At 39.9% G+C, this 13,517-nt stretch overlaps 2 protein-coding genes across 10 annotated transcripts in view; one reads left to right on the top strand and one right to left on the bottom strand.

Annotated features, from left to right (window-relative positions):
- LOC102486210 (dnaJ homolog subfamily C member 9) overlaps positions 1 to 13,517 on the bottom strand; it is a 90,245-nt gene that overhangs the window by 36,362 nt on the left and 40,366 nt on the right. The window contains exons 1-2 of one of the 3 annotated variants that reach the window (XM_006170068.3): positions 3,297 to 3,455; positions 505 to 724 (exon numbers count right to left, since the gene is read on the bottom strand). In XM_006170068.3, coding sequence (XP_006170130.1) covers positions 505 to 709 — 205 coding nt within the window. In that variant the 5' untranslated portion in view covers positions 710 to 724; positions 3,297 to 3,455. Of the gene's footprint in view, positions 1 to 504; positions 725 to 2,953; positions 2,973 to 3,296; positions 3,456 to 13,517 lie in introns of those variants that run through there. The other 2 variants (XM_027768903.1, XM_014584838.2) reach the window with 2 other exon arrangements.
- The window catches only part of FAM149B1 (family with sequence similarity 149 member B1), a 42,950-nt gene continuing 32,969 nt past the window's right edge, over positions 3,537 to 13,517 (top strand). For 6 of the 7 annotated variants that reach the window (XM_027768905.1, XM_027768904.1, XM_006170063.3 and 3 more), the window contains exons 1-3: positions 3,600 to 3,806; positions 10,487 to 10,591; positions 11,931 to 12,060. In XM_027768905.1, the coding sequence (XP_027624706.1) occupies positions 3,760 to 3,806; positions 10,487 to 10,591; positions 11,931 to 12,060 (282 nt within the window). In that variant the 5' untranslated portion in view covers positions 3,600 to 3,759. The other variant, XM_006170064.3, reaches the window with a different exon arrangement.

Raw genomic sequence — 13,517 nt, 5'->3', positions numbered from 1 at the left:
AAGCAGTGAAAGAACATCAGAACACTTTGAATGGTAAATAGTGGTCATAAAGCCCAATTATTTTTCTTTTTTATATAGTTTGCTATATGGTGCATACACTCGCGCCCTATAGCAAAAACTTCTCAAAAAAAAAAAGATAGGAATACTAAGTCACTAAGTCACAGCAAAAGGAACTATGAGTAAGAAAGCCAGATACCTAGAGCCCTCTGCCATTGGCACATAGATACATTATGGCAAAATAAAGTAATTAAATTTCAGAAGCGCCTGTGTTTAATTATCTTTATATACACTAGTTCCTAAGGTAATGACTATTAGAGTTTTCAATAATAATACATTTTAAAAATCTTTACATTTAAGGCTTACATGAACATGTAGTTAAGTATCTAAAAAGTTTAGGATATAAATCTTTGCCTGACAACACTGAATAAAGTACAGACTACACACATCACTGTTGTCAGATGACATTAAAAGTCACACTAACCAAAATAAGTAAAAGAGCCTTACCTTTCCCTGGTTTATATTTGAGATTAAAAGGCTGATTCTGCCAGATATAGGGGGCCAGCACAGGTGCAAAGTGGGTCATTATTCTCTCAATATACTTTTGAAGAATCTCTTTGTGTTTTTCTGGGTCCTTTGAGTCATCTGGTATCAGGAACAGGTGGTACTCCACAGTGTCTTCCACTGTAGCATGCTTCGTATTTTCCTCCATTTTTCTTTGAGAAAACTACATTGAAAGTTCAAGTTATATAAACCTCATAGAACAACGTATACAGAATATCCCATTTCCTCTTCTGGGAAACTCCAGTTTCACAAAATTCGAAATCCACATGCCATCATCATAGTTTTTCCTGATCATGTACCATCTATAGTAACATTTATTTAATATTACTCTTTTAATGACATTTTATACTTAAAACTATGTTCTTTATATTTAAAATAATATCAAAAGAAAACCTTGATATAAACAGGGAATGGAAATCCAGCCTTACATTTCTAAACTAATGACTATGTAAGAATACAATTTCAAATGTCTGACCTTTCATTAGTAGTGGTGTGTGTCACATATTTTGAAAAACACTGCCACTACATTACTACTTTTTTTCTTTTTTAGAGGTTTTTCCTTAGGGTGCTGTGCTGAGGGTGGAGGCCATAGGGTGCATGTGCTCAACAGAGAGATGGAAAGAGACAGTGAGAGGTAAAGTGAGAAATCACCCCCCTTGGAGGATGGCCGTTGCATTCCCTTCTCTTCCCGGGATCCTGGGCATGCACTCACACACTCCCAGCATAATTTTCACGCCACCAGGTCCTGGTTTGGAACCGAGATCAGCCATGTAGGAATCCAGCAACATAACCCAACCGCCAGGCCATCTGTCGTCCAACAGCTACTCTTTTTTTTGGAGAGATTTTTTGCTATAAGGCACGTACGCTCGCCAGAAAGACAGAGACAGAGAGACAGAAAGCGAGAAATCCCCCCCTCCCCCCCCCCGGGGAGATGGCCATGATGCAATCCCTTCTCCTCCATTCTCCTCTTGGGATTTTGGGCATGCACATACATGCATCCAGAGTGAGTTTAAGCCACTGGGTCCAGAACTCGAACTGTGGTCTACTACTACATGGGGGTCCAGCAACATAACTATTACACTAACTGCTGGTCCCCAACAACTACTTTTTAAAAACTGCCAAATTACTACTTCTGCCACTAATTGGTCTGTCACTTTAGGTACTTCATTTTCTTTTTCTGGGGCTTCTCCCTTAATTATAGAATGTGCGTTACTTTACCAACTCTAAAATCCTTCTTCCCTTTAAAATTCTGTTCTTTAAATGCTTTAAAGACTAACCTACCTTGCTCTGCAGAAACCACATTTTTCCTTTTTAGAAACATTGCAAGGCACAGGGGAATTCAGAAAGTACAAAACATTCATGTCTTATTATTTCATCTTAAAACAATCTGCCCAGGGGACCAGAAGGTGGTGTGGTGGTTAAGATGCTGGACACTCCCACATGGTCTACCATAGTTCCAGTCCTGGACCTAGTGGCTTGCTTTCTCATATTCTCTTTCTCTGTGTCTCTCTCTGGTCAAATAAAGGAATGAATAAATAAAAATAAGCAATTACAAAAAATTTGTCCATGGTTCTTGATTTTTTAACTGCCTATCCTAAACCTGTCCCTTTTCTCAGGTCTTGCGGGGGGGACATATATCTCCTGTACACTAAGAAGTAGAGATAACCTATTTTCTTTTTTTAAAGAATTATTTTATTTAACTTTATTTGTTTACGTATTTATTTTAAAATGACCAGAGAGGGACAGTGCAAGAGAGAGAGACCGAGAGAGCAAGCTGCCAGGTCCCGGACTAGAACTGCCACTGGCCATGTGGGAGTCCAGCGCCCTTAACCACCATGCTACCTTACGGCCCCCTATGGTTATCTATTTTCTAAGCGTTTTCCTTACTAGATAAGAGGACTAGTTGGGGACCGGCAGGTAGTGTGTGGCCCACATGGCCCATTATGGCTCCAGTCCCAGACCTAGTGGCTTTCTCTTGCTCTGTCCCTCTCTGGTCAAATTTGAATGAATGAATGAATAAACAAAGTTAAATAAAATAATTCTTTTTAAAAAAAGTAATAGTTTGAAATATACATTTCATAAGACAAATTATAATGTGATTGAATGTATGGAAGAAAATGAAATGGAAAAAAAATTTTAAATAAAAGGAAAAGAAAAAAGAAAAAAAAAATTCTAGTTGGAGCTGGCAGGTGGTGGCGGCTAAAGCAGCTGGACTCCCATCATGGCTGGCCACAGCTCAAATCGTGGATATGACAGCTTGCTTTCTCACTTTCCTTCTCTCTCACTGTCTCTCTCTGGTCAACTTAAAAATAAAATAAATAAAATAAAATAAAAGTACTAGTTAACCACTGATTTTAATCTTAGGTATTGCTTGGAAAGGATGGCACTGTACCTGGAAGGACCACAATGCTGCGATTCGATTCTTTCGCTCATTCAGCTGTCTAATAGGCTAGTAAGAAACCCGCATCTTCTACACAGACTCCCATATTTTGCTTCTCAACCCATAGGGACAATCATTCTACCCACTAATCCCAAGCAGTCAAGCACTCCTCATTACGGAGCATTTACAGCGTGAGAACTGGAAGGGGCTTTGAGCTTACTCAGGTTAACACCTCACTGTACCGGGGAGCACACAGAAAAGCGACCGAGTAGCAGGTTCTGACTCGGAGACGAGTTCTGTTACTTAGAGCGTACTCCCCACTTCAAGGTGACAAAATGAAGTAAATTTCTCTTACGATTGCAGAGCCTCTCCCGGGCGTCTGGACTATGACCCTTTTCCTCAGCCGCCCCTTCCACTGAGTGAGTCGGTCGAGAACTGCCGCCAGCAGCCAATTCCCGGAGCAGGCTCGGTCTCAACGCCCTTTTAGGACTCGCGGCCAACCGCAGTCCAGCGACAACGTCTGAAGCCCGCTCTGCGCCCCGGAACCCTGGTGTCGTCACTACCGTGCGTCCGCGGGAGCATCTGGCTGCTGCCCGGGTACTTCGTCACTTCCGCCCTCGCGGGGAAGCCGGGCGGTCGGAGGACTGAAGAGGTGGGGACCTTAGGGGAGGTGGCGGCCCGGAGTCTAGGCGACGGGGCGAGACGGGGCCGGTAGGTGGCGGGAGGGGGCCTGGCCGGAGCCGGCGGGAGGGCCAGGCCCGGAGGCCCCCACCCTGGCGTGCCCGCCCCGGCCGCGGCTGAGGAGGAGGAGGAGGAGGATGATCTCCAGATACACTCGGAAGGCGGTGCCACAGAGCTTGGAGCTGTGAGTGGACTGCTCAGCCACCCCAGCCGGTGCCGGGGGAGGCTGGGGCGGGCCGCGGGCGCTCTGGGGACCCTCCTTAATCAGTCCTTTGCTCCCTTTCTTTGCCAAAGCTAGGGAGAGGAAATTTTCTTCTCAATTCTCTCCTCCCAGACCTGCCCGACGCTGCCTCTTGTCCTTCTGTGTCCAGCTATGGGCATGTCACTAGAACTTGGCCTCTTGGGCTGTACCTTCAGAACTCAAAGACAGAGTTTCCTAAGGCATTTGTAGTTTTCTCAGTACTTCAGGCCCCACTGTCAGTGTCCATTTGACAGCTCAATACGGTGTGAATAACTGAGTGCTACAATAAAGTTGAATACATCAGGTGCCACACACCGCAAAGCTGTTCACCTAATCCTGTCAACTAGGACATCAGACTGGGAATTTATTTTGCACATTCTACAGCTACGGATGCTGTAGATTTAAAGACTGTAACATGCTGAGATTACATGGCCGGAGATGGTGGAGCTAACAAATTATTATTACGAAGCACGTGGTCATAACCATTACACATACTGCCTCCCCGCTTCTGTATTTAAACATTAGAATCCATAATGATCAGTTTTCCTTTTGAGTTTTTAGAGAACAAATATTCATGGTTTAAAGATTTACCTCCCTGGGCTGGCAGGTGATGTGGTGGTTAAGGCACTGGACTTCCATGTGCACAACTGTGGTTTGAGTCCAAGACCTGTTGGCTTGCTTCCTCACTTTCCTTTTCTCTCCCCCTCTCTCTCTCTGGTCAAATTAAAAAATAATAATAAATAAAATAAAATAATTCTTTAAAAAAAGACCTCTCACACATAATAAAATGTATTTAGCAAGTAATGATAATGTCTTAAATTTATTAACGCTTTAGAGTTTCAAAAGGACTGTTGTTAATCTTTATAATAACTCTAAGATGGATATGATTATCTTCAGTTTTTCAGAAGACAAAATTATATCAGGGAATGCATTTTAAGATTATATAGCCAGGACCAGCAGTTAGGTAATGGCTATGTCGCTGGACTCCCACGTAGTCGACCGCAGTTCGCATCCCAGACCCGGTGGTTTGAAACTCACGCTGGGCATGTGTGCGTGCGTGCCCAAGATCCCGAGAGGAGAATGGAGGAGAAGGGATTGCGGTGTGGCCATCCCCTCTCGGGGGTGATTTCTTGCTTTCTGTCCCTCTGTCTCTCTGTCTCTCTGTCAAGCGCATGCACCCCATGGCAAAAACCTCTCCACAAAAAATAAATAAATAAATAAAAAGATTATATCGCCAATAGAGTCGGAATTTGAGCTGGGGCTCTTTAACCCCAAATCCTCCTTTCTCTTTTCCTTTACTAAGCTATGTAATTTTAGCAACTATATGTTTTTAAAATACGAACTCTATATGGTAATAGCAAGTATGCTTGAGTTACACCAGATTTCTAGCTAGGCTCTTTTCTAGCTCTCTTTCAGGCAAATTTCCAAATCTCTGAGCTTTAATTTCTGTAATACAGAAATAAGACCATTTTGGGACCAGTGGATTGCATAATAGTTATGTTACTGAACTCCCATGTAGTCAACCATGGTTCAAGTCCAGAACCCACCTGACTTGAAACTCATGCCAGGTGCATGTGTGTGCGTGCCCAGGATTCTGGGAGGAGAATTGAGGAGAGGGGATTGCAGCATGGCCATCCCCCCTAGAGGAGTGATTTCTCACTTTCTGTTTCTCTGTCTCTCTCTGTCTCTCAGGTGAGCCCACACATTCTGTAGCAAAAATCTAAAAATTGCTCTCTTTATTAAAAAAAAGGAAATAAGACCATCTTATCTACAAGCATATCTAATGTGATGGGATAGGGCTCAATAAATAGTAGGTCCTAAGTAATATAATTTCCTTTTATCATTTTTATTTGGTATAGTAGACGTACTACGAAAATAAGTCTAAAATCTCTCCTTGCCTTTGAAAAGCTTATTATCTATTAAGTAATAGGATATCTATACAGTACCAATTCAGATTAAAAACTCTTAGGAACTAGGAAGAAGGGATATACATTCCTCAATAAAGTAAAAAAGGCTTAACTAAAAGTCATTTATAATTCCAATCATTCTGAGAGTTAAAAAAAAATCTTGTATAAAAAAGTGTTGTTAGGCACTTATTGGGTCAGTTGACCCAATATAGTTACACTACTTATTCTTGATTGGTGACTTGATACTTGCTATAGATAACATACCCGAAAGATGCTTCTATAACTGGAGTCACGAGGTGAATAATGAAGATCGTGAAGATAAACTGTATCTAAATGACAGTAAATTAAAAATAATTTTTTACTTTTGATTACTTTTGATGTTATGATGATTATACGCTTTGAAACAATAATTTTGATTTTTTTCCATAACAGTTGCAAGTTACAGATAGCAAAAAACATTTGGAAAGAATGACTCACTATATATATATACACACACACACATACATATATATATGTATAAAAAAATTTTTTTTTAGAGAGATTTTTCTAAGGGTGTGTGTGCTCACAGGAAAGACAGAAAGGGAGAAATCAACCCCTGGGGGGATGGCCATACTTCAATTGCATCTCCATTTTCCTCTTGGGATCTTGGCATGCACACACATGTACCTGATGTGTTTAAGCTGCTGGGTCTAGGACTCAAACTGTGGTTGACTATGTTGGAGTCCAGTGATATAACCATTATGCCATCTGCTGGTCCCCCTTAAATTTTTTTTAAGTTTTTGCTATGTGATGCATATATAGGGTGCACCAGAGAAAGAGAGAGAGGAAACGTGAGAAATCCCTCCCCAAGGGTATGGCCATGCTGCAATTCCTTCCTCATTTTCCTCTTGAAATTTGGGCGTGCATGCACACGCACACAGACCTGGCATGTTTTTCAAGCCACCAGGTCCAGGACTTGAACTGTGGGGTCCAGTGTGTTAACCATCACGCCACCTGCTAGCTCCATAGTAACAATTTTTAATGAAAATTTTCAAACATAAATATATAAAGAATAGTATAATGAACCACCTGTCACCCCACATTCAAGTTATATAGGTTTTTAAATTTTTTTAAAAGAGGTTTTTGCTAAAGGGCACTTGCGCTCACCAGAAAGAGACAGACAGACAGAAAATGAGAAATCACCCCCCCTGGGGGGATGGCCACACTGCAATCCGTTCTCCATTCTCCTCCCGGGATCTTGCACGCACATGCACCCAGCATGAGTTTAAGCCACCGGGTCTGGGACTCGAACCATAGTTGACTACATGGGAATCCAGCGACATAGCCATTATGCCAACTGCAGGTCCTTCAAGTTATATAGTTTTAATATATTTGCTTCATCTATCTTCTTTACTTTTTTTTTATAGTTTCTCTGTGCCTCTGAAATAAGAAAAGCAAAACTTCAGACACTAGCATTTTACCATTATGTATACCAATGCGCATCTCTAAAAATTATGGACATTTTTCTTATGTGATCACAATGCTATTTTAATAATAATTTGTTATTATCAGATAGTTACTTCATTGCCAGATTTCTCTGGATAGACTAAGGAATGTTTTAAATCTCTATTTTATAGCTGGAATACCTATTTCTGATACTTTATAGCTGGAATACCTATTTCTGACCCCTACCACTTTCTCAAAGATAAGCTTTAGGCTGTAGGCTCACTGAACAGAAAAGGAGATAACTACACAAATCTATCTTCACCACTAGAAAAATCATTTAAAGTACAAGTACCACTGATTGGGCCCATAACTTTATATACAAAAATTGTACAATTCATTAAAATCTCAAACTATCGGGACCAGTGGTTAGCGTAATGGCTATGTTGCTGGACTCCTATGTACTCGACCACGGTTCGAGTCCCAGACCCAGTAGCTTAAAATCACACCAGGCACATGTGTGTGCATACCCAAGATCCTGAGAGGAGAATAGAGAAGGGATTGCGGCATGGCCATTCCAACATGGGAGGTGATTTCTCTCTGTCTCTCTGTCTTTCTGGCGAGCGCAAGTGCCCGATAGCAAACCCCCCCCCCAAAAAAAAAAATCTTAAACTATAATTGCCTTTGCGAAGCTCTGGAACCATATAGACTACTTGGATTTGAATCCTAGCTCTATCATTTACTATGCATATGACATTAAGCAGGGCACTTAATTTTGCTGTGCCTTGGTGTCCTTTCCTGTAAAATAAGTACTAGAGATTTATAATATACATTTACATATTAAAGGCTCTGGAAAGACTTCTTGTAAAGATACCCATGTTACTCTGTTTAACCCATTGGGTTTCCTTAATTTATTTGACTGCAGGATTTTGTTGAAAAGGACTATCTAACTATCGTGTTTCCTAAATTCATGTTACTGTAGAATTTTGGGGGCAAGAAAAGTCCACACAGATGTTTAAGACTGCAACATAAAATAATTGATTCCATAGTTAATTCCCTTGCATATGTTGAACTCTCCAGAGCAGCAATGTCCAAGAGAAAATACAATAAAAGTCACATCATAATATATCATATTAAATTTTCACGTGGCTACATCAAATAAAGAAGGTGGTTTTTTTCCCTTTCTGTCTGGAAATAATTATAGACTCCTAGAAAGCTGTAAAAACTACACAGGGTCCCATGAACTCTTCATCCAGCTTCTTTCAATACTGATATATCTTAGGTAACTGTCCAGAATTCCATCCTTATCTATGATTTTGCTTTCCATGGTTTCAATTACCTGCACAGCATAAGGTATTTTGAGAAAGAACGAGATCACATTTATATAACTTTTGTTATATTTTTATAATTGTCCTATTTTATTGTTAACTACTGTTGTTAACCTCTTACTGTGCATAACATAAACTTTTATCATAGTTACTTATATATAGGAATAAACAGTATATGTACAGGGTTTGGTAGAGTCTTCAGTTTCAGATATCCTTTGGAGGATTTTGGAATATCACTCACAGATAAGGGAAGACTACTGTAGTATAACTTCAAAGCCAGAAAGTGACATTGGTACAATATTGTTAATTAGAGCACAGACCTCATTCAGTTTCCTTCTGTTTTCACATCCACCATATGTATACATAGTTCTATGCAATTTGGTCCCATTTATAGAGAACCTTTAATGATTGGCTTTGGCTTTTTCACTAGGAATGATACCTTTGAGGTCCATTCAAGTTGTTGTGTATATCAATAGTTCATTCTTTTTATTGCCAAATAATATTCATTGTATGGATATACCAGAGTTTAACCATTCACATGTTAAACAACATGAGTTATTTCATTTTGTTTCCAATTATAAATAAAGCTGTTATGAACAACTGTGTATAGATTTTTGTGTGGACATAAGTTTTTGTTTCTCTGGGCTCAGTGCCCAAAAGTGCAATTGCTAGGTCTTTTGATAAATGTATGTGTTTAGTTTTATAGGAAACTGTCCAGAGTAGTGTATCATTAGATATTCCTATTAGCAATGTAGGAGATATTCAGTGTCTCCATATCCTTGTTTTTTTTTCTTATATTAAGACTACTTTTTATTTATTTATTTATTTTAGAGAGAGATTTTTGCTAAAGGGCACAGGGGCTTGCTGGAGAGACAGATAGAAAGTGAGAAATCACCTCTGGGGGAATCAAGCTGCAATCGTTTCTCCATTCTCCTCTTGGGATTTTGGACACACATGCACATATGGGTGGCATGAGTTTATTTTTTAAGCCACTGGGTCCTGGACTTGAACTGCAGTCGACTACATGGGAGTCCAGCAACATAACCATTATGCAATCTGCTGGTCCAAAACTATTTTTTATTTTAGCTGTTCTAATGGGTATGGGGTAATATCTTACTGTATTTTCTTTCTTTTTAAGTTGCTACAGGGCACGTGCACTCACCAGAGAGTCAGAGAGAGACAGAGAGACAGAAAGCTAGAAATCACTCCCCAGAGGGGATGGCCGCATTACAATCCCTGCTCCTCCATTTTCCTCTTGGGATTTTGGGCATGCACACACATACCTAGCATGAGTTTTAAGCTGCTGGGTCCAGGACTCAAACAATGGTCAACCACATGGAGTCCAACAACGTAACCATTATACCATCTGCTGGTCCCACTTACTGTATTTTCAATTGGCAGTACAATTAACTTAAGAATGTATTTTATTTAACGCAATATATCTAAAATATTATCATTTTAACATGTAATCAAGATATTTCAGTCTTCTTGTTAAACTAAAACTTAGAAATTCAGAGTGTTTAACAATAAAACACATTTTTTTTTCCTTTTTAAATTTTGCCAGAGAGTAAAATTGCTTGCTAGAGAGAGTCAGAGAGAAAGAGAGAGAAGGTGAGACGGCAATTCCAAACAGGGAGGGAATGCTACCTTCCCGTTCCATTTTGCCCCCTTTTGGGATTTTGGGCACATGTACATAAACACACCTATAATGTTTTGCAAGACACCACGTCCAGGACTCGAGCTGCACAGTTGGTCATGTGGGATCCAGCTGCCTTAACCACCATACCATGGGCTGGCTCCACAATCAATTCTGACTAGATAAATTTAACTGCTAGTGGCTAGTGGCTTCCATATTAGCACAGTTCTGGAGCAGGAGGAAGTAGGTGACTAATTTCTAGATCAACCTACTAAGAAGTATATATATTTTTTCTTTATAGGAAATATGACTTTGTTTTATCTTTAATAGGAAAGGAATAACAAAGCATGCTCTTAATCATCATCCCCTTCCAGAGCAGCTGGATGAAATTTCCTCTACCAATGACAGTCATGAAAAAGATACAAGTTCCCAAAGGTAATAACACAAAGTGTATTTGTTTGCTTATTATACTTGGCTACTGGGAAAGGTTTTGTTTTTTGGCTTAAGATTACTATCAAGCCTTGTGCTAATGAAACAAAAGAACTTTTATCACGTTTTCAGTACTATTTTTTATTCTAGTACAGCTATCAGTAACAACATCATACTTTTTTTGAGAAGTAGAATTACAAAATAGTTAATGTGGATTTATGAGTCTAACATCTGATATTTAATCCTTAACCTGCCACTTACTAACGGGGCAATTTACTAACCTGGTAATAGAATCTCTTATAGGATGTTGTGAATGTAAATGAAATAAAATGTGTAAAACTTGATACAGTGCTTAGCATACAGTAAATGCCAAGTAAATATTAGTGACAGTTTTTATTTATTTACTGTCAGAAGATGTGTGCACTTACCAGACAGAGAGGGAAAAGGAGAAAGCACCCCTCAATGGGGCATGGTCATGATATAATTCCTTCTCTTCCATTTCTCCATTCTGTCAGGAGTAGGGGAATGCACGCACATATGCAAGTCGTGTTTTCAAGCCACTGGTACCGGGATTCCAGTCAATCAGCCATGTGGGATCTGGCTCCCTTAACCACTATATCACAGGATTGGCCTTCTAGTTATTGTTTTAAAAAATGGAGGAGACTGTAACTTCAAAGAGTTCTGAGAAGCAATGTGTTATTATAGAAAAATAATAAGATCATAAAACCTAATTTAAAAACATAGAAATGGAGTTAATCAGATTCTACATCACCAAGTGGTTTTGAGGATAAAATGAGATTCATATCTGTAAAAGTGCTTGGTAAACTATAAAAGTGCCATTATAAGTTTAGACTACTGCTAACATTTCTGAAATGTCTTTAATTATAAGAATATATATTATAGGTCAAATATTAAAGTACTCATTGCATGGGCCAGCAGGTGGCATGGTGGTTAGGGTGCTAGATTCTCACATGGCCGACTACGATTCGTCCTGGACCTGACAGTTTGCTTTCTCATTCCCCACCTCCTTGCACAAGTGCACGTACCCTATAGCAAGTTAAAAATAATAACAACAACAAAATTAAATGAAATAACTCTTAAATAAAGTACTCATTGTAAAATATGACTAGAATTATTTGGACTGGCTGCCATCTATTTTAGAGGAATTCAGTAGGACTTTTCTGTGATGCTTGAATTTCAAATTCTTCATTTATTTTGGCCTCTGAGGATATATTGGTACACCTGCTTAACACCTAATAAGCTGCTTAGTAGTTGGTGCTATAGAAACTTGAGGAAATATGAAAATTTTTCTTTTTTCTCTCCTCCTCCCAAATTGTGCATTTAGTGAATCTGACATCACACAAGAATCACCTTTTACATCAGCCGATACGGGGAATTCAAGGTCTGCTTTTCCAAGTTATACAGGCACAGGAATTTCCACTGAAGGCAGCTCAGACTTCTCCTGGGGATATGGTGTGAGTTTCATGTTATTGGTCTGATGGAGTGCTTAGTAGACTGTTTTGAGAATTACTATTTGTCAACATATTTCATTTCTCCATTCTCCTGCATTGTTTCTTTCTTTCTTTTTTTTTTTTTTTTGAGAGATTTTCACTGTAGGGCGCGTGCGCTCGCCAGACAGACAGAGAGAGACATAGAGACAGAAAGCGAGAAATCACCCCCCAGGGGGGATGGTCACGCCGCAATCCCTTCTCCTCCATTCTCCTCTCGGGATCTTAGGCACGCACGCACACGTGCCCGGCATGAGTTTTAAGCCACCGGGTCCGGGACACGAACCGCGGTCGACTACGTGGGAATCCAGCGACATAGCCATTACGCTAACTGCTGGTTCCCTGTTTCTTTCATTTTAATACTTAAATTTACCATACTTTTAATAGTTGTAAAAAAAAAAAGTGTCAATCTCTATCTTCTTTCAATTTTGTTTTGCCTTATAAACATTAGATGTTGAGCTTAGAGATGCTTATTGTTCAGTTTAAACAATTGCAAGTTAGTATGGATTTGGGCTCTGGATCTACTCTTTTGCCTTGCTTAGTTCACTAATATGCCTTTCTACTACTGAAGTCATTTGTTGTTTAAAAAAAAAATTTTTTTGAGAGGTTTTTGCTATAGGGCGCATGCACGTGCCAGAAAGACAGCAGATGGAGAAGTGGTTACGTCACTGGACTCCCACGTGGACTACTACAGTTCAAGTCCTGAACCTGGTGGCTTAAAACTTAAAACTGGGCATGTATGCACCTGTGTCCAAGATCCCAGTAGGAGAATGGAGGAAAAGGGATTGCAGTGTGGGCATCCCTCTGCGGAGTGATTTCTCACTTTCCCTCTCACTGTCTCTGTCTCTCCCCCTCTCTCTCTCCAGAGAGTGCATGGACCCTAAGGTAAAAACCTCTTAAAAAAAGAAAAAGAAAATAAAAAGAGGGCGATACATAACAGTTATGCCACTGAACTTGCACGTAATCAACCGTGGTTCAAGTCCTGAACCTTGTGGCTTAAAACTCACACCAGGGACATGTATGTATGTGCCCAAACATTTCAAGAAGAGAATGGAAAAGAAAGGATTGCAGTGTGGCTATATCCTCTGGGGGAGTGGATGATTTCTCACTTTCTGTCTCTCTGATGAATGCACACACCCTATAGCAAAAATCTTAAAAAAAAAAAAAAAATTAAAAGAATAAATTACAGACAGCCATTGCAGTACGTTGAGCTCCATAGAGACAATGCCAAGTGAGAGCTGGACGGGCACCGGGTGACTGTGCCTCGCAGAGGAAAGATAACTAAACATGGGCAAAGGAGATCCTAAGAAGCCAAGAGGCAAAATGTCATCATATGCATTCTTTGTGCAAACTTGCGGGGAGGAGCACAAGAAGAAGCATCCAGATGCTTCAGTCAACTTCTTTTTTTTTTTTTTTTTTTTTCG

This window comes from Tupaia chinensis, unplaced genomic scaffold, assembly GCF_000334495.1.
Source record: "Tupaia chinensis unplaced genomic scaffold, TupChi_1.0 Scaffold148012_1, whole genome shotgun sequence".
NCBI classification, from domain to species: Eukaryota; Metazoa; Chordata; class Mammalia; order Scandentia; family Tupaiidae; genus Tupaia; species Tupaia belangeri.
The sequence above is the reverse complement of the archived record's forward strand: the minus strand, read 5'-3'. Positions and strand labels throughout refer to the sequence as shown.